At 36.9% G+C, this 22747-nt stretch overlaps 1 protein-coding gene across 1 annotated transcript in view; it reads right to left on the bottom strand.

The window, feature by feature from the left end:
• Positions 1-22454, bottom strand: part of LOC113240646 (GAS2-like protein pickled eggs) — a 100677-nt gene extending 78223 nt beyond the window's left edge. Inside the window, exons 1-2 of the mRNA XM_026477997.1 lie at positions 22265-22454; positions 7179-7399 (exon numbers count right to left, since the gene is read on the bottom strand). Of these exons, the coding sequence (XP_026333782.1) occupies positions 7179-7361 (183 nt within the window). The 5' untranslated portion in view covers positions 7362-7399; positions 22265-22454. The remainder of the gene's footprint in view (positions 1-7178; positions 7400-22264) is intronic.
• Between the last annotated feature and the right edge of the window lie 293 nt (positions 22455-22747).

Genomic DNA, 22747 nt, shown 5'->3' with positions numbered 1-22747 from the left:
CGAATATGGCACTCATTTCTAAATCCAAGATGGCGGGCACGATTTTTTCAAAAAAATGCTATGTGGGTATCATTTTCGAGGTATTTGGGGATGCTCAATGTGAATATGGCACTATTTGTAAATCCAAGATGGCGGGCACGATTTTTCAAATAATTGCAAGTTGGGTATCGTTTTCGAGGTATTTGGGGGTGCTCATTACGAATATTGCTTTTGTTTGAACTGTCGTGTTTGCCATCTTGGATTTAGAAATGAGTGCCATATTTGTATTGAACATTCCCAAACATCTCGAAAACGATACCCAACTTGCCATTATTCGAAAAATCGCGCCCGCCACCTTGGATTTAGAAATAAGTGCCATATTCGAAACCTAATACCGAAAATGCCATAAGCAAACATTAAAGAAAATAACTGTTAAAATAGATTAAAAAATCGCTTAAGAATGCTCCCCTTTTAAGAAAATAAAATATTTTAATATAAAATATTTCGCTTGAGTTACGAAAAGAAAGACATATAATAAGCTATCAAAGTTGTACTGGTGGTGCCAACACTATAGTAGAAACAAATATATACTGTAAATTTGTTGCAATATGTGCTCCAATTCAAATAAAATTAAAATAAATAATTATTCAATAAAGCATGTACGCAGAGCCGTTAAAAGTATTATAAAATAATTAAGTGTCCCAATCACTTACAGGAGTTAACGAAAACATTTAATGTTTATTCAAGTAAATATTAGTTCAAAATGCGCAAATAAATCGAAATTACAGGCACCACTAAAATTTACGTAATATAATTATTTTGATACAGAATAGCAAAATGGGGAGAAAAAAAATTCGTTACTTTGCAACACTTTCGTATCTTGTTGCCGCGAAATTATTTTTCTGTTTTAGTGAATAATTACATAAAAATATGAGTTGAAACGCATTACTTACTTGTGGAATGTGATGTTAGTGTCTATTTTATGTTTGTCTGTTCTATTTTTACACCCATTTACCGCACATTTCGTCATTTTTAGCAAAAAATTTTGGAGCTGTTCGCGGTGCAATTTGACCTTGAGCACTAACAGCCCGCGCGCTCCTGGGAGCCCGTTGGGAAGCCTTTAACTTGCCTCACTTAGCGTGTGCGGGCTAGGTTTCTATGCGTTATTATTCTAAGGTCAGACCCCAGCTGCCCGGTCAAAGTATACAATTTGGCTCGGAGTTCTCCAAACGAATTAAAGATTATATTGTATGTGGATTTGACAACTCTGCAAGACCACGATAAGGATCATACGGAGATTTTAAAAGTACCATTTACTAATTTTTACCAATTATTGAAAAGAAACACACGAAGAATGTGGCTGCAATATTGGGGTAAAACTAAGGAAAGTAAAGGAAAGTGGTATGCAGAACTACAAAAAGACATACCAATAGAGCCCTGGTATTACAGATTCAAGTACTGCGGCAGAAAGTTCATAGCTGTAATTAATCGCCTGCGATTCGGTCATTGCTTAGTTCCAGCCCATCTTAATAGACTAGAGATTGTAACTAGCTCAAAATGTAATTATTGTTCCAATGCCAATGCTGGTATTGCTCATATAATTTTTAATTGTGAAGCTTTTGGAGTGCAGCGGTTGATAATTGTCAGTGAATTAAGTGACATATCGGATGAAAGTATAGCTGGATTACCACTGTCTGACTGACTGACTGAACCAGTGATTTAGATAATTGATCTCCCAGAAGGAGTCGCTGTGGGTCAAAATGATGTACAGGAGTCGTGATCGGATGGCTCCGGTGAGTACCAGAAAAATCCGAAATCTTCGAAAAGTGCACTGCATCAAGTGGGACCCCGGCAGCGCGGCCAAAGTATAACACCTACCGGCAGGATCGTCAAACTAAAAATGGCCGCTACCCTGGGCACTTTCTACCGGAAGTGAAAAAAATTCAAAATTCGAATAAACAAGATGGCCGCCATACAAATTTCAGAGCCCCGTAGCTCGGCAAGTACTGGAGATGGGCGGGGGGTCCTCGACCAAATGTCATAGAGGGCGGTGGGGGTCAAAAAATTTTTTCAAGATGGCCGACTCAAAGTGGGGTCTTAAAATAAAAGTGCTCGGATCCGACTGAAATTTGGCATGCGGCCGTATATGGGAGTCCACAATAGGAAACTGGAGTCGAAATTTCGATTCCGCCATTTTCCAAGATGGCCGCCAAACATGTGAATTTTCTGCCCTTTAGAGTCATTTTTCTCCCAGAAGAAGTGCGGGTTGGTAAAAATTATGTAGGGGAATTATGGTCGGACAGGTTTGATGAGTATCAGAAGGTAAAGTAATCTTCAAAACGTGCTCCGCATCAGGTAGGACCCCAGCTGCCCGACCAAATTACGCGTCTTGGCTCAAAGTGTCCAAACAAATGTATATCCACACTCTGGGCAGTTTCTACCGGGAGTGAAAAAAATTAAAAATTCGAAAAACAAAATGGTCGCCATACACATTTCGGGGACCTGTGCCTCGGTAACTATTGGAGATAGGTAGATCGTGCTCAAACTAATATCGTAGAGGGCGACAGGATCTAACTGGCTGTCGAAATTATTTTTTCAAAATGGCCGATTCAAGATGGCGGCCCGACAAAAAGATACTCCGATCCGGCTGAAATTTTATACGTTTTCATGTTTCGTAATAAGAATATGCGATCAAATTTTTGATTCAGCCATTTTCTAACATGGTAACAATAATATGCTTTAAGGCCCACATCTTGGCGAGTGTTGGAGAGGCGCTCAAACAAATGTCGTACAGAATAGTACGAGTTAACTGCAAGTAAAAGAAAATTTCATGATGGCGTACTCTAAACGGCGTCCCGAAATAAAAGTGCTTTGATTCGACTGAAATTTGAAAACCGATCGTGTATGGAGGTTCATAGTATGTATCTGCGAGCGAAATTTGGATCCCGCCATTTTCCAAGATGGCCACCATACCAGTGAATTTTCGGTTTTTTTACCAGCATTTTTCTCCCAGAAGAAGAGCGGGTATATAAGAGTAATGTATGCGAATAATGGTTGGGTTGATTTGGTGAGTATCAGAAAGTACCAAAACCTTCGAAAAGTGCCCCGCATCAGGTAGGACCCCAGCTGCACGAGCGAAATATACGTTTTAGCCCTATCCACACAAATGTTGCTCTACACCTTGGGCAGTTTCTACCGGGAGTAAAAAAAAAACAAAATTCGCAAAACAATGGCAGCGATTCCCACTCAAAGTAAAACAAAAAGAATTCTCTACTGAAGTATGAAGTTCAACTCCCAATTTGTCACGAGGTACAAAGAAAGCCCTCGCGGGCCGCTTTAGCGGCCCGGCGCATCGCGCGGCATCTAGTTTAAATATAAAACTAAAACTTAAAGAGACTACAAATCTACATATAGCGAACGGCTAAGGAGTAAAATTCCCTGCCTGCAGTCTTGTTCCCTGGACGCTGTAACTTGAGCCTTTTCAAGGCGGGAGTGAATAGGCATTATTTAGGTGTGCATACTATATCGTCGACTTCATCGTCACTTCTATCAGGTGAGATGGAAATCAAATGCGCACGTGTTTTTTAACATAATATAAAATCTGGAGAGTTTTAAGCACTTTGTTGTACTGATTCAGAAGGAGCAGGGTTGCGGGATTCAAAGACATTCAGTCATTTAATTTTTCTGCTTGAGTCTTCACTATACGCATGTTTTATTTCTTAATCGTTTTTGTATGTATGTTACGCGATAACTGGATTCCTTTTTTGTTGGAAAGAGGGTACCTCACTATTGATCCCACTTAAATTTAAAATTGAAGAGAATATTCCACCTCTAAGGGAAACTAGGGGATGAATTCGGCGTCACGCACTTTCCGGTAACCAATTTCAACAAAACTTGGCAATCTGAGATTCTGAGAGGCACCTCCATGGCGCCAGTCGCCCTGAGACATAAGTTGACAAGTCCCATGTGCCTATGATTTCACCAGCACTCTTACCCTTAAAAACCGGCGCACTAAGCTCACATTACTGCTTGGCGGCAGAAATAGGTAAGGTGGCAGTACTTCCCTGGACGAACCTTTTCACAAGGAGCTCTACTAAAGCCATATTCATATTAGCCATTAATAACTCTGACGCTGAGTGTTGCGTCTAAATATGGTTGATAATTAGAATTATTTCTCAACCAGGCACATTACGAAACAAGACCTTCAATTAAAGTTATCCTATTTGTAAACATTTTTATTAATTAAATAAATTGTTCATAGATTTTTATCGTTATTTTTAATTGTAACACAATTTGGCTTGGGCACTTTAATTTTCATAATAACTTTTAATTTTTATTTTATTTTATTTAACTCGGAAAAACAACAGCTATTAATAACTATTTACATTGAATGTTTTTAGGTGGAACTAGTTAGCGCCTATTACAGTTGTTCACATTTTCGTATTCAAATATCTAACTTATGGTAAAAGAAAAAAACAAACACAAAAGTACCTGCAATAATAAGCATAGCAAAAAAGGTAAAGCGATATGAAGTGTGTAATCCTGACCTACAAAAAAGAGTGTATTAAAAAAATGTAAGTACTGGAAGTTCGTCTTATACGCCTTCTCTTTCTAGTTTAGTTAGGTTTGCACCTGGGTGAAAAAGTGCTGAGTTCGATTCCTGCTAGAACCAATTCGAGAAATGAACTGGTTCTGATGCAGGTGCTCCGGGTAGTAAACAGGAGTGAATGGCGTTACTCTGCTACTCATAGCACCTAATATAAAACTATCAGGGAATTCCCTGAGAACTTGAGACTAGGTATTGACGTGGTAATCTGGCACATGATTACCATTATGTTGATAGGAAAAATATCACAGACTCTTTCAATTGAACCTAGGCTATATTCTCTTCTAGTAATTGGAATCATTGCAATTCAACGGTATAAAGAAAATATTGCATCTTTTGCAGACTTAGTCACTTACGAAAATCCAAAAGTCCAAACTAGGGGTCTGTCAACGAGCAATGGAGCGCTACATACTTGTAAGGTGTGAAACGGACCGACCAAATTCGGAACACGACAATGCGCTGCCAAACTCAGATTGCTGGTGTAGGCCAAATAGCTGCGAAACTGAAATGGAGTGTTGGGCTGGACCGAGGAAGCGATGGCGTGACGAACTGGACGCCAACGATAAAGCTTGGGTACAGTTAGCTCAGGATAAGGATGCGTGACCCCGTGACTCTGCACGGTGCTGGAGATTCGTCGTCGAGACGTTCTCCGGTACCACAGTGGGAGGAGGAGCATCGTGAGGTTTTTAGTGGGTATGCTCTTGGGGACCAACATAGTCCCCAGGAGAGAGTCCCACATATCCCCGCCGTCTCCCAGCGGTGGGGAATGCGTAACGCATTTTCCTCACGATAAAAAAAAAAAAAAAAGGATAAGGATGCGTGGAGGGATCAGGGGGAGGTCTTTGCCCAGCAGTGATGTAGAGGCTAATTGTAATTGTATTGCTGGTATGACCAAGAACGTCCTGCCGAGAAATGGACAGAGGACATCGATAAAGACGTGGACCGTAGAGTCTCATCCACAAGCGTAAGATCGTGGTAGATTGTAAACTACAGGGTGCCTATACCCAGCATTGAGTATAGCAACGGTTAGCTTCACAACGAACGCACTTACTTAACCTACCTTTCTATTCCGCTTTTGCAAATGATAGATTAACTAATCATACTGAATCAACAACAAATTTCTTTAATCATTATTTTCATCTACACTTGACATGAAAACGAATAGTCCAAAACGTATGCAAATAATTTAGAAAGGCAATCAATAAATAATTAACAAAATACATCGACTATTATTCTGCTATCAATCATCCGCGAATCTGTCTCAATGGTGAGGAAAGAGGTCCAGTGGCTGCTAATCCGACAACATAACCGACAGTCGTTTAGTCGTCTATCATGCACCCGTTTAGCGCTTTCGAAACTGGTCTGTAGAATAGTAGATAACTAAAAATTACTTTTTTAATATATTGATTGCGCATTACGATCAAAAGATCTAGAAGAATTAGAAAAATATAGAAATTGTAAACATCACAATTTCTATATATTCGAATGACAAACATAAGAAAATTTCCAGAAGTTAAGATACACCCATTGTTTGTGAGTTTCACAATTAATATGGTTTGTTGGACAAAAATTAGTGCCAATGGTAACGCCATAAGTAATCGAAATGAAGGTAGTCGTCGACAGCGAAAGGGGGTAAATAGATATGTCTATAAACTGTCATCTACCACTAGCCAATCAACCCGTGACTATGGAGCACGTAACCGATGTGAAATATCGGGAGAGTAAAAAGAAATCATACCGTGGTAGAAACTTGTAATTAGTGATAATCTTTAAGACATTCCTATCGCAAAATAAACAAGCAGATTTCAACAATTCTAATTTGAAAGATGTAATTAAAAACGATATGGTCCATTTTAGATAGGATCGCCGCCTGGCTAATGCAAAAAATTACGCCTGTACCATCGACATCATTACTAAAAATCGGTACAAATAAACTTATCACCATATCGCTTGAACGATAAACAGACCTACGTTCTCACGGTGATCGTAAAGAGCGTTTGTCGGCGAATGATAAACAAAATATGAGCCTGTCCAACTTACCAGGCACGTCCGCTAGTGAAAGTGGAAACTATAGTTAAAATTATTCTCCCGAAAATGCATGAATAACTATGTAGACGTAATATTAATCACATTACGCTTGACAATTTGATCTTATCGGATATTTACGATCTTACCAACATGGTTACACATGTAGCAGTCATAAGTGCTGAACAGGTTCTCGGTTTCCAAAGTGAAACATGTAATGGAACCGATCAATGGAAAAAATATGAAGTTAATTTTGTTATTGGGTAAAGAGGCCAATAAAATGTTACCGATAGCAAAATTGTATCGAAGATAAAAGATAACGTGTTTCGAATATGTCTAATTATAGTATCGATTCTTCATAACAACACGTAATAACGTTTAAATACGTTTTTGAATAATATATCATTGATGCATCAAATCAGGAAATGTATACCATTTACAACAATAATTTTCTATGCAATAAAACTTTAATCGCTTATCTACAATGTTACATTCCAAGTCGGGTAGTTAAGAAATCGTGACGATTTTAAGTCTCGGTTATATTTTTAATTAACTTAAAAAGACTCACCTTGCACAAAGCCACGCCCGTGTCAAGTCTGTCGAGGAAGTTATCGGCGTTGATCCTGAGCTCAGGGTATAGGACCGTCAGCCACTCGGCGAGATCCTCTTTCATCGCGTACAGGTACTCCTCCGAGGATTTGAACGGCCGGAAGGGCCGAGCCTCCAGTAACACTGCACCGGTGCTTGCCATAGTGCTGTTTTCGATGCTTTATGTGGACATTACTGGCTCTGAAACAAGTGCAAAATGGTTATTAACACAATTATTTACAAGTAACACATTTATTTGGCGTTACAGGATTTCATATTTCGTCTACTGATTTAGTCATTTTACCGCCCAGTCGTCATCTTCCTTTATTGTTAATTTCGCGAAGAAAATTTCTTATAATTATCACAGAATAATAGAGCAATTTTATACATTTGTATATTTAACAATGACTACATCCAAGACAATCGCATCTCAGTATGTAAGCACGAGTTATCTATTTACAGAGCGAATGAGCAGTTATAAGAATCAAATACTATAGCACAAAGAATTGAAATCATCTAGCAAAAATACTGTATCACAATGGAATGCAAAAAAAAATGTTGATGGATTTCACCCTTGTGTTGCAATAATGTGCAATAATGTTACAAAAGTCTAAAAGCAAGAATATATCGCGCATTCAACTGTATTATTAACCAACAATCCTGCTAAAACCCATCACTGAAACATTTTGCCAAATTTAGATGACAGATTTTTAAAAACTTTTAGCATGCATCACTTGAAGATAAAATTAACGAAGACCCTTAGTGAGTTTGAGAAACAAACGTTTAGCAATTATATTTCTGACCGTCACCAAGGCAGTCAAGTCACTGAAAATAAAAGGAGAAGAGATTTTTCAAGATATGTCGCAAAGGCTCATCTTACGCCAAACACGGCCAGAAAATTTCTTAGCTAAGTAGTAAGTGTGCAACAGTAAAAGGGTATTGAAATGGGTCGTTTCCCCGGTCGCGGTCGGTGGCGCACGGCGTCTAACCACCATGACGATACTCTAATTGATGTCGCCGCTACACGCCCTCGCCGCTCCTCATTAGCTCAAACGCAAGCATAACTGTACACCAACTCAGTCGAAGCCATTAATTAACAGCTATGTTGACTTAAATGTGAAGTTTCTTGCAAATGTGTTCAGTTCAAAAAATAGTTCTCCTTTAGTTTAGTAACAGTAGAGCACCTTGTGAAAGCACCTATTTCTGCCGCCAAGCAGGAATGTCAGCATTACTGTGTTTACGGTTCAGCATTACGGTTTTGAAGGTTAAGGGTGCTGGTGAAATTACAGGCACACGGGACTTGTCAACTTGGTTGATGGGCGCAGTGGCAGTACCCCTCGGATCTTTGCGATTTAAGGCTCTGATTGGCACTGCAACTGTTATGGACAGGCGTGTAGCTTATCATCAGGCGCACGACTTGTTCGTCCCGTCACTTGATGTTATATAAAAAAAAATTAATATTTAATTTTCTCCTATGACATCAAATTATTCAAAAGACAATGGCTGTGTTTGTTACGGATGTCAACAAGTTGTTGTCAATTCTGTTTTCCAAGAATCATAATGACGATTATCAGAATGAAAATCGAACAAAAAAGTATTCAAACATAATTAGTCACTAATTCGACGCATTGATGTATTGAAGCCTAAAACTCGATTAGATTAATGTAATGGCAATGAACGATCGTGACATTGAAGATATATAAATGCTCATTTATTAATCAATGATATTTAAAACAACCACTAACCAATTTTCCATACATTACTGCCACAATAATACTATTGTTGAATGCTGACTCGAGTAAACATTTTCATGTCATTTCTTTTGTATCACTTACCGATCAGTGCTCAATGTAATGGGCAGACAATCACAACGTAATTGGACCAAATGATGCATGAGATATGTATAAATGTATATTGATATCATGAACGATCAAGGCACGAGTATTACGCTCTGTTAAGTCTATGGATTTTGAATCTTCTTGTGGTGATGAAAAGACAGATAACTTAGCAAAAAACAGAATACTACATATCCCAAGCACACCGCTAAGTTTATCTTTAATAAAAATTATAAATACTTTTAGCGAAGTTTCCAAAAGGCTAAAAGTAGATCAAGAATCCTAAAAAAATGTTCAAAAAAGACGATAGATGCAAAAGTAACCGCTCTTGCATTTATAGACGTTTGTGAAACATTGCAGTTTATGAAAGTATAATTTTTAATATGTCCACACAGAATATCATTCACTTGAAACTTGGAACGCAACAAGCGTTTGTATGAGTCAAAAGAATTACAGAAATGGTTAACCATGTCCGTAAAGATAATTAAGTTGTCGAATAAACACAGTCTAGTCTGGACGTAAAGCCGCAGTCATCTGCAAACAATTTAGACTAAGTCAACCTCCGTTCAAACACGACTAGGCAAACTTTGAAGATACGTGGGCTGACAGGTGGATTCAAGCAAATAATCCTGGATAAGCGGCTGTTGAACTCGCGAGTTTGAGAAACTTTTAATAGGGATTTTGTTTATCGCCATTATGAAACTTGACATCATTTGAGCACATAGATAAAGCACAAATTTATAAGTTTTGGTTATGAAGTCATTACCATAAAAGAACAAGTTTTTTTGTAGAAAAATCGATTCCAAAGGAGAAACCAACACTTAACTAAATCCAAGAGCCCTAAAAAAGGAAGTTTAACTACCATTTAAAGAAGAAATATAAAAAAATAGAAATGGTACAAACCCGTTTTACAAAGCAAATTAATTTATACGATCTAGATAAAGAAGTTGGAAGTGTCAATACCAACACTTGCATGAAGCATGCAATTCACAGCAAAATAAGGTTATCAGAATGCCCTTAAATGAAATAGCGCTTGAGCTGACGCATCCCACCAAGGATTCCAAGGAAATGCGTTGGATATATTTATTTTAGGATGACCGAGTGTTCATCCAAATTCCAAACGTCGCATACGTTTAAATGGAATTCCCTCATGGACGTACTTTAATGGGAGGTGCCGTGTGACAAATCATTTTTCTAGACGCACTAATTGCAATTAACAACTTGATTGTAGCAATAAAAATCAAGGTCACAAACAAAGCATTTGAGATGATAACCCAGGTAATGAAGAAATATTCTTGACTTTGATTGACATGATGAAAACAAACGGTTACTCTGATTTGTGTTATGTGACCTGGGACAATTATCAAAACAGAAACACAGAGGCAACAATACAGGATCACTACAGCACACAAAAGACAATTCTATGATATATACCTTAAGGTAACAATTTATGAATAGAACGGGCAACAAAGAGACGGAGAGAGTTCATAATAAATAACAGTCATGTACACAAAATTGAAGTGGACGACAACACAAAAGGAAATCTGGGAAGATGCATAATTTATCGCTGTTCCTGACCTGCGCTCCCGTGTGTGGTCTTACGATAAATCTTACAATGGTAGCGCACGCGCAAGCACAGCTACGGTCAGCAGACAAGACAATGGATCCACGCTTGCGTAATGACACGCTCCGATGACTTCCGTTGTCGTTCTGATGTACCGACAGCAAACAAACTCTCTTAAGTGTTTGCTTTCGTGTTTGACCTACCATTATGTCTATTTGTTTGATGAGTAATCTTTAAGTTTTTTTTTGTAACGGCGAATGCACTCGACATACTTTAGATTTCTTTCGACGTTAGCCAAGATTTTGTATTATCTTTTATATTAATTGTCTCTTATCCGCTCACGCGATACGTGCAGCCGTAGACGCATACCACACCTAGAGGTGCCGGTGATGATTTAATACCGATTTATCGGATATCGAAGTTATAACAGGTAAAAGAACTAATATTAATTGCTATTTCGGTAACTACTCTAGCAAACCCATAAAGTTTTTAAAGCCTGGGTCTGTCATTTAAAAAAAATAAACAACTTCAAAAATACGTCACGACAATCGTGTGTGTTATTGTTTGGGCTGGTGATTTCGGTATTTAGTTATTGAAAACATGCCGTAAGTAGCGTTTTTTAAGTTTACCCTGAATATAAATGTTTATAAACTATACTTTAAGGAGTAATTTCATGGTAAACGTTAGAACCACTCAAACGGAATATTATCATATTTATCCAAGTACACCAAAAATTTCATTAGTGCTTTTTAAGTGCACGATTTGCGGTGTATTACTGCATTTTATTTGAGATGTTTTTGTTGGTAGTACGGAGGGTATTTATTTAGCAATGCAGAATAATAATTTTTATTTATAAAAACTTGTATTTAAACTGAATGCTTTTCTAATTTGCGAAACCAAATAGCCGCCATTTTGCGGTAGGAGGAGTGCATCGCGTGAGCGGCTAAACAATTTAGAAAGATTTATAATCTATTATTACTTGTACAATTACGATAAGTATTCCAATGCAATTAACGAAATTCGACATATTATAGAAATTAAAATAAGACATATTTTTTATTTCTCGAATCGAAATAAAATAAATGTCTGTATTCAACACATATCTCACGTTGAAATAAAAACCGTCACTAAACGAAAAATAACCAAAATTTTAACTTATCCACTAGTTAAGTTTTCGCGAAAGTTACACATTAGAAATGGAGCAATCGAGAATATTTCTCCTTACAAACATATCAACGGGCCTTCACAGGTCCCATCCTCAGGCAGACTGAGACGATAAAGTCATCAACCAGCCCTGTTGAACTTATTTTCAGAAAATTTTTAATTAATATCCTGGAAGTTGGGTTTTTCGTTTAGTGACGGTATTATTTTCAACGTAGTCGCAGTAGAACTCATTGTGCAAGAATTCGTCCAGGGAAGTACTGCCACTTTACCTATTTCTGCCGCCAAGCAGTAATGTGACCATTACCATGTTCCGGTTTTGAAGGATATGAGTGCTGGTGAAATTACAGACACATGGGACTTGTCAACGAGCTGACGAGCGCAGTGCTAGTGCCCCCTCTTTGTGATTTAGAACACTGTGTGGCACTGTACCTGTCGCTTAGTATGATAAAAAGTATGTGTAGAAATAAATACTTTAATACGTGGATGAAAAGGACAGCCCCCGCTTATTTGTTAGCCTCCGTTTATATTAACCGAATGACAGACTTTGCTATAACTATATCATATCTTATATAACGTTTTAACCCTAATTTATTGACCCCGTTGCAACGTGCAACTAAACAGTATGCATTCGTGTAGACAGAGTTTGTGTAAATAACAGCTGGTTCCTTTTTGCAGACGCTGTGGCGTTTCTAGGCTAATCTGTTTACAGCGCGTCACTCGCGCCGCAGGAGTATTTATTTTTAAAACATCCGTACTTATAATATACCCCGCAATGTTATGCCATGGATATGAATCAATAACTTTAATATTATTGCGATAGCTTTGAAAACAATAACGCTATCGTTTTTGTTATCGTAAATACCGTCCATTTTGACGGCGAATAAAAATTATTTGTGTATGTCTTGGATATTATATGGCATGATAGTTAATCCATTATAGGTCCAGGCAAGGATTTCTTCTAAAGTGTTTTGTTTTATAGCTATTACGTAATAGCACCGACCAATAGCCCAAGAGGACTGCTGATCTCCATACCACAGAACGCAACCCTGAAAAAGGTAATAATCCCATCTTATAGTACATAGATGGCGCTAATCGGTAGCCTGGAAGTAGTATAGACTATGTAAATGACCATAGATTAATTCATTTTTAATATGAAATATAATGTCCTAGTAATATCATTCAAATATTAAGCCATTATTTTCTAAACTTTGGTAATTATGCGTATCAATAGATGGCGTCGTGTAGTACGAACTAATTTATAATTTAGATGGCGCTAATACTAAACAAAATTAAAGACTAGTCGACAATATTCATAGCCATAAGCGCCATCTAGTTGTTTTGGTTGTTACCACTAGAAATAGAGTAGACTTGATAAATTGCAGCGCATCAATGTAAAATTAAATTCTTACAAAAATAGCTATTTGGATATTTTTTTTTATAACAACAAGTGACGGGACGAACAAGCCGTGTGCCTGATGGTAAGCTACACACCTGTAAATAACAGTTGCAGTGCCACTCAGAGCTTTAAATCGCAAAGATCTGAGGGGCACTGCCACTGCGCCCGTCACCCTGAAACAAAAGTTGACAAATTCCATCAGCAACCTTACCCTTCCAAACCGGAACGTAATAATACTAACACTACTGCTTGACGGCAGAAATAGTCATGATGGCAGTACTTCCACAAGTATTTTCATACTTAAAAGATGGTCTCCACCTTGTACGTGATATTGTTAATTTTAATTTTTTCTTCATTTTTATTAAAGTTATAAATACATGCCGCTACACGGACTCAAATCGTTCGACTTCTCAAATGAGACGCAACCGTTCTCCTACTGAGTTATCCACCGCTCGCCCGCTTGGATATATCTCGATATCGACATCGGTATTCTACAGGATATATCGGAGAGTGTGCAACTGAATTGCATGAGTTAATTACGCCTTCTCCTTTCCATCATCGGGGGACTAGACGCAGGATGAGGTTCCAACCCTACGTCGTGGATATTTCCAGAATTCGCATGAAGCGGTTCGCTTCCATACTATATGGCGAGCAGCTAGAAGTCCCTGCCTGCTGATTTATTCTTCGACTTTTCAAGTCGAGAGTGAATAGGCATTATTTAGGTATGCGTGTCACATCTTCGGCCTTATCGTCAATGTCCATCGGGTGAGATGGAGGTGAAATGCGCACCTGTTTTGTAAAAAAAAATATTTGTAGGTCACGCAATGGTAATTTGTCATTAAAATTGATTTTAGCTACCCAATTAAGCGCCTCATTCTCTTTAAAACGGTCTGTAGTAAACTTTATTTCTGTAGTAAAGTTTATTTCTATTTGGCGCTTAAGGCGAGGCATTTTAGGCGGTGAGACGTGCGGGGCCGCGCCTCGCGTCATCAATAAAATAAGAATAGGCGGAGAAGATCTGACACTGATCCGACGTTGACAAGCGCCCGATGGCGACTGACGGGGCAGCAAGCAGCGTGGCGTGTCGTTAAGTCACTGGACATTTTTCAAGTTTTGGGATAAATATGAATTTAATTACCTAAAGGGCTTCCGTACAAAACAAAAAAATGCAGGTTCTCTCAGCCGCCGTTGATTTAAAGAGCGCATGTGACATTTTTAATAAAAAAAAGCCGATCTGTCACTATTTTTATTTTTTTTTCTAAGTATATAAGAAGTTACCGCAAGAGAAAAGTATATATTTTTCAAATTCATTTCTTTAAACGTTATTTTCTCGGTTTTAAGTTTTGTCACATGCACCCTGAAAGAGTGGTACTGGAACTAACGGCGGCAGTGTGGTACTTAAACAGAAAAATCTCCATATACAAAGTACGTGCAAAGTTAATCACCTTATTCTTAAATAATTCGTCTCAGACGTTTATTTTAAATATTTGGTAGATTCAGACGTAATTTTGCGGAAATTCTTGTTAATAAATTTACCCTATTTTCGGGAATTTATATGATCAGGAATAGTACACCCTATCGTGTAATGAATTAACACATCCTTTAGACAATATCCTTAGGCGTATTGCATATTTTTTGATAAGTTATTTAATAGTAAATACCTAAACGATTTGATCTAGAAAAAAAAATTGCCCACTTCTACAGTGTCTCGCCTTAAGGTATATTATCTCTCACCTATAGATACATATTGCTAGTAAATGAATCACTACGAAAAAACAGATATCAAATGTAGATATTAACTACATAAGCCGATTAGTGCTACTCAGGTTTTATGTCACATTAAAATACACGTATACCTTCAAAAGTAATTCAGAATTGGTGTAAACCAAAGCGGTTTGTTCAACAGAAAATAAAACAAAATCCAAATGTCGATCAGGATTTAAATCATGCTGATGTCAATTTTAAATGAAGGGATTACTAAGAATCACATTGAGTTCAACAGAATGTATATTTATTAGAATTAAAATCATTTATTTTAAGCGCACCTTCAATGGGTTTCTTTAACTATATTTGGTCAAAGTCAAATAATCATATTTTATTCCTTAAGTAAAAGAACAATGGCAAAATCATAGTTAAAAGCATTGTCTGTCATAGTCATGTCTTAATTACAAGTTTGAATAAAATAGATCTAATGAAATGTCGTTTTTCAAATTACAATTAGCGGCCTATCTAAGTCTGGAAATAAAATCATATTAAAAACAAACTCTAATGACCATTGACTTACAAATAAATGGACGACGGGTCTAATACAAAAACCACGAAAAAAATGTCCCAAGTCAACCTATTCGAAATTTAAATTGTAATGTCATCGCAGTATCGCGCTGTCAGTCGAACAAATGAAGACTAAAGCGGAGTTTGGCGCTCTGTATACGATTTTAGCGCCTTACAAGTGCGGACACTTTTTAGCGCGGACCCGACGTCCATATAATTGTAAGTCGATGCTAATGACTAATTAGTATGTACCCGGACTGACATCTACAACTAGCAGTTTCTTAGTTTCTTAACGTTGAGCGACATCTAGCCGCCAAAAAAGGAATTTTCGTACTTACGTATGGATATGGTCCACATTTAATTCATGTAATATCATATGTATTGATTCGACCGACTTGTAATAAGCTAATAAAAGATTAACTACTTCATTACAAATAATAAAGTCGATAATTTCTTCTCCAAAATAATAAATGGCACGTTTCACATAAAAAAAAATTGTGTCCGTGTACCAGTGCCATAGTCTGTGGTTATGTTATGATATAACTCAGTTTTTTTGTTATGGCTTAACTTCATGCCTTTTGACCATACCAGTATACAAAATAATTTCCCCTGAGCTTTCGTCACAAATCTCCGGTACCATTAAGCTTCTGTTAACTCTGTGTTATGGCTTCTGTGGTTTATTTTGATATAATAATACACCGAATATATTTTATTCAATTACGTAACACATAACCTCCAAAACTTCAAATCTGGAATATATTTAATTCCTGACTTCTCAGAATAGTAAACCCAAAACAAAATTTGTTCAGGAATTTCAACTCTATATTTTCACACATTTTTCATAAACAGACGCATTCAAATTATTATTATGTCAACAAAAATTTATATGGGAGTTTGCCATTGTCCTTTTTACACTTGAAAACGTCATTTTTTTGAGCTACTGCTCTTCACTGTCCAGAGTTCCCTGTGAAGAACTACGCAATACGCTTTAAATCTTATTTTCGAGGAAACAAAACTTGATGTCATCAGGGTACTGTACCCCATAAAAGAATCGTTTGGACTTAGGTCTAAGGTTTTTAATTAGGGATATCTTCTTTCTTAATAAAATTATGTATATTTTTATGGACATACAAAATATTAGAGTAAGTGTACTGTGATGCCACAGCCATGGTACTAGTCTCCTTAAAATTTTCTCTGACAGAAACCCGAAAACATTACGGTTGGTGTTAAATATCGCACCAAAAACTATACGTATTGTTTTTATTCCATAAATTTCTTCTAATACTTGAAAATTGCGACATTTCTAACTTCGTATCGTAGTTGTTCAAATAAATTTTCAATATGTAAGTGTTGCTAGGGCCCTTGACTCGAAAATTACATTTCGTTACCCGAAAAGTTAGTTATAATACATACGCCTAAATTCTATAAATAGAAAACTGAGCACGCTCAAGAAAAATAAATAAATTAATAACGCACACACTCATAGCCCCCGCACTAGAGAAATCCTGTATTGCGGGTATCATGATACACACGTAGACAACCACAAATTATATCCAAACTCACGAGAGTATGTAGGCCATACAAATATTACTCCCAATCCGCGAATCAAACCCGGGCCCTTTGCGTGGCAGCCATCCACGAAAGCAGTAATTGATTGATTTCATTTTGTTTGCGTCATCTTTAATTTATGCGTTCGTAAGTTACTTATATATAACGCGCGATTAACAAATATTACAAAAAAATGTAAGAAATGTAACCATCTAGCAACACTGTACGTATAGCATTGAGAGCTTATTACACCGTATCGAACATCAGTTCCTTGTTTACAGAGCTTGTTTACTATCGACAAATTTACATCTATTGGCAATGAACACGCATAAAAAATCCTTCGATCCGGCCGGATTCGAACCGACGTCTTCTAGCATAGCGTGTCAGACGCTATACCAACTAAGCCACGGAACGAACCAGCGGACCTCACGAATTTTTCTATGTGCTTATTGGTTTTTAAACGACTTTTTAGGCGTAGCGCTATCTATAAAAGCATTTCGTCACCCAGTTAGATACCTTTACAGTTACCAGCCCCGGATAGAGATGTCGCTATTTATTGTATTTAAATTTTTATTGAATCGATATTCAATTATTTTTATGTGAAACAACTCCACTAGTTTGTTACGCACAGTGTTATGAATCCAGGTACATATTTACATTGGAGAACATTCCGTCACTGGTCACCATCATCAACGCATTATATGTATATCCCATTTTCCCGGATTAAGGCCATGCTGGCCCAATGTAGGTCGGGGATTTTCCACTTTTTCCAAAGATTGTGAAGTTTCTTCTACGTGCAGGTCTCTTTGGCTTTCTCCGATAGCGAGAGGTTTTGCTACTTAAGGTTAAGATTGCAAGTCTAACGCACCCTGGCTAAAAAATAAAACAACAAATTACAAATATTACCGCGTATTCTTAAAATGCGCGCAAAAAAATTATTTGTACATATTATAATAGCTATAATAATTTCAAACTCTCAGTCTAGGCTGCATGGCGCATTTTCCACAATGAAAAAAACAGTACCAAAAAAGTCTTTCTTTTAAGTTAGCTAGTGCCAAGTCATTATAATAAAAAAGTATTTTATTTGACATATCCGTTACTAATAAATTCCAGAATTCGCTCTGGACCTTTTGGAGGGAAAAGTGTCGTTTTTATTTTGATTTTCAATTATTTTGTGAAATCTAGTTTAAAGTGGGATAGGATAGTACTATTGTGCCTTAATCGAAGATTAAAACGTGAAATTATACGAATCTCGAACTAAAATACCCGTATCGGCCCGTTTTAAGGAATCCCGAGTCAATCCAACCACGCCGCCTCAAATTGCCTATCCTCTTTGTGGCGGCCCTATTTACAGAAACATAATTAAACTTCATGTTTAGGCTGATGGCTTTGCCAAAGCCTTAATAAATAAAAAAACTAATAAATTCCATCAAAATTAATCGTTTGTGTATTTTGTTATTATTTTCCATCCTCTAAGATTTTGCCGCTAAATTTCATTATAACTTAATTGACACGTTGGTGCAAGAAAGGAGCCTCTCCATACGACGTAATCCTTTCCTCACGACGTCAAACATATCCCATGCATGCGTTGCATGGGCCGCGACAATAATAGTGTATGACATCGATAAGATTAGAAGAAGAGGAAAAAATTCTATAAAATTTACAAAAATAAATAAAAAAAAGAAGAGGAATAGGTACATACCGCCACATTTCGAGCCGTTGGCCAATGAATTGGTAAACCACCACAGTTTTACGTTACTAGACTGTACGTAATGACTCTAATAACGGTTACGTAGATGAGTAGTAATCGACATTAGCTAAATTTATGGCCCTAATCTATTCAATAAATAGATAAGCCATTGTAATCCTAATTCGAGTTTCTGCTCTACTTCTTTGTTCTACATACCTTTAATTACGAAAGATTGTGTGATATAAAAATATATGGCATACCACAGAGGGCTAAAAATAAACAATTCAGTAGCACTAAATCTAACGATATTTTACTTTTAAGTGAACTTAATCACTTGCTTTTTTACCGACTCCAATAAAGGATGCGGTTCTCAATTCGGCTGCTTTTTTTAAATGTATGTTACACGCTTTTGATGACTCTTTTTTTATTGGAAAGAGGTACCCTCAGTATTGGTACCATTTAAATTCGAAGAAATATTCCACCTCTAAGGGTGGCAAACTGGGGGATGAATGCGGTTTCATGCACTTTCCAGTAACCGATTCTAATAAAACTTAGCAAATAGATGTAATTCCACGCATTTTTGAGTTCGGTTTTTTTTATATAAAAACGCTTGGCCATTTTCAGAGGTCCACTCCAGCCTGCAAGTAACCCATGTCAGCAAAAGAGGAAAAGGGGGTCCACGAGAGTGGCACCGTAACCAAAAATTCACAATACACAAATTAATACCTATGTCAATACATAACACTTTCTTGTAATATATATATAAATTACCTATGAAGTACATATTCCACAACGAACAAAACATGCGGTTATATAAATCTGTAAAACTTAGGAAATGAAACTATTATTTCGGATTTAAATCGCGTATATTTGTTTTTTTCAAACAAACCAACGTTTCGGACCCTTTACAGGTTCCATGGTCACGGTTGACTGGTCATGGGACTTATAAAGGGGCTGAAACGTTGGATTGTTTGAAAAGTAGTTTCATTTCCTATACGTAACAATTGCGAAAACCTAAGAACTCCATATGTATAAAACTTAATTCAATGTGTCTTTGACAACTGATATAATGCTAGCGAGAAACTTATAAAAAAAGACAACTAAAAAAACCATAATTAGAAAGTCAGGGCTCTACACAAAACTGAAATAATTGGCACGTTGTCTACACGCACAAAAACATTGGGAACCTCTGATCTAAAAAATACCTAACCACTCAAGGCTTGTAGTTTCGGGAAACACAGATAGCAATAGTATATTATATCCAGGAAACAAAGCGCTTCATGCAAATAGGTGATATGTAAACGGCATTTGATAACTTTTTCCAACGAATACGCGTTTACAGTAGCGTACTTGAACGGCCTTGCGCTCCGGAAGCGAATGCGGCCTCGCTCGACACCTGACATTTGAGATAACACCCGATCACACAACTCCACATGTTGCCCAGGGAGTGTGGAAGAAAGGCGAGATACCAATCAGCGCTTAATGATCTGTCATCGCCCTTTAAACAAGTTAATAAGTTCCTTGTTTAAGCACCAACGATTGCTCATTAAAGATTACTTTTATGGACGTCAGTTCCTGTCCTTTATTGTTATTGATTCAACAGATACATTGGATATGAAACTATTCTTTTTACAATCCCATTTTAGATTCAAAGAAAATAGTAAAATTTCCAATACGTAGCAATCGTGAAAACCTCACAATGCGATATAAACGGGTACAGTGGAAAGCGTTGAGCACAATAAGAATAGAATTAAAAACAACAATGACAAGAAAAAACAAACACATTTCTTTCCTAGGTGAACATTCCACTTAGTATCAAAGATGAAGAAAACTATGAACTAGTTAATGCAAGCAAGTAATAAAATGCGGAGGAAATAATGGAATTTGATAAACAACAATGGTACTTTCATCAGCGTGTGGACGGTTAATTTGATAAAGCGGAGTTATCAGCGGGCCTAGCCGTAATTCCCAGATATTGGAGAAGTACCCTCCATTGTGGTTGGCCAACCGACGCGAAATTCCCTCCATTGTGTAGTTGAAAAGCCATACGCAACAACACATTAAACATTGGAATGTGATACGATAAAATGAATTAACGATGAATAGGAGATTAACACACTAAAACAACAAACTGACCTCGTTGACGCAGCGTTTAGCATTATGGGTGCTTGGTGAGGAGGTTCTGCGTTCGATTCCCTAGTAATTAATACTTCCCTAGTAACTAATTCCCTAGTAAGTAATTAATACTAGTACAGATAAATCCCTAGTTTCAAACGGTAATCAATAAAAAAACGAAACTTCACGCACATAGCTACCAACACGAGCTCTTGAAATTATAGACGCGGGCTCAACTTAACTTACAGCGATTGTCAGTGCGTCTCCGGTCAGGAATGGTTTGCGATCGTAATGAACAATGAAAACAATTCGATAAAATAGCACCCAGTGAATGTATGTCGATTTTTTCGCATAAAACTATCTTTTCACTGATCATCATGCACCAAAATCCAGAAAACCGTTTAGTATACGGTATGCCGCGTGTATTTGCTCCTTCTGGGGCAATTAGGTTATTCATAAATCACGACGACCAGAAAACGTTGTCCAAGAATAATAATTAAAATATTTTTTGCAGTATATTTCCGTTGTCATTGTTTTTGTTGAACAATGTTACGTCGATTCTCCAACCCGCATTGGACCAACGTAGTGGACTGTGACATCTTCTTGTGTTCGTTGATAATGGTCATAGTTAGTTTTATTACAGACAGATAAAAAAAATCATAGATTTATTTATGACTTATTGTACCCTTTATATTGCTTCTCTTAATTAAAATGTATATTTAGTCGATTTCAAAAATAGTCACGACATCTTACTTCCTCTGGAATCGTTTAAAATAACTTGTCCAGATTAGTACGGGTTTTAGTAACTAAAGTATTTTTATTATCATCAATTTAATGGCCCATTATAAGCTGTTTATCTTTTTGTAAATATGCATTTCGTCATATTTTATGCAATCTTAAATTTGCATTAGTACAAATTAAAGTTTTTTATCTTTTTAATTTCGGCATGATCCCCAATCGTTAATGTACCTGCGAGCTAAGTTCATTTTCAAATGTTGCACATACATCGTTATTTACCCTTTTGTTAAGTAATTATTTTTGCGCTCATATCTTTCTCTCAATATCATTATTGCCGATTAGCTTCTTTACAAACAAAAGAGAATTCAAGAGAGTTGCGGTCATAAACATTTATGGACACTAAATACGGATACTTATTTATTTTATTGATTTGTTTAAATCAAGCTTGACAATAGGTATGATAATCCATTACGTCGTTTGACGTCACCTAGATAAATTGATAAACTAATTGATATTAATTGCTCGCGTTGCGCAACATAAATGAAGGGTTTCTGATAATATTGTTAAATCCACTTATTGAAGACCTTTAAGTGAATTTAATAAGACGAACAAAAACAGAACTAACAACGACGACAACAATAAACATAGCCACAAATGTATCAAGAACGATATTGCAGAGGTACAATATTATGCATAAAATTTTAATGTAATTAATTGTATAATGTAAATAAATAAATTAACTAACCTTTGTAAATGAAAGAGACCTGATGGCCCAAATAGGCGCAGCACTAATAAAATCCTATTATCAAACCGCACAGCACTGTTTATATCGCGAAGCTTTAGCGTTGCATCGAATTTGTCGATTTTCGACCGGTTGGCACATGCGGTCGTCGTGAGGGTCGCGGGTAGACTGTGCTGACTCTGTTGCCGGCGACGCGTGCTCTTGCGCGGGCGCACCCGCTCCGCCGCAGCGCAGGTAGCCTTGACGAGATGCAGTTTCCAGATTTATCTTGCCTTTTTTGTTTGATTAATTCGGTTTTAGAGACGCCTTCGATTCCGGTTACGCTTTGAGTCGAAATCTTGATATTGTTGAAAAAGAATGCGAAACATAAGAACGAACAAAAGCAAAAAAAACAAAAGCAACAGAAATATTTTTTTTTATTTGGATGTGTTTAAAAATATATTTTTTTAATATTTTTTATCTTACAAGTAAAAAGGGAAAATAAAA

Source organism: Hyposmocoma kahamanoa, unplaced genomic scaffold (genome assembly GCF_003589595.1).
Source record: "Hyposmocoma kahamanoa isolate Upper Pololo Valley unplaced genomic scaffold, ASM358959v1 160, whole genome shotgun sequence".
In the NCBI taxonomy this organism is placed as follows: domain Eukaryota; kingdom Metazoa; phylum Arthropoda; class Insecta; order Lepidoptera; family Cosmopterigidae; genus Hyposmocoma; species Hyposmocoma kahamanoa.
Note: the sequence above shows the minus strand (reverse complement) of the source record. Positions and strands in the feature narration are given on the sequence as shown.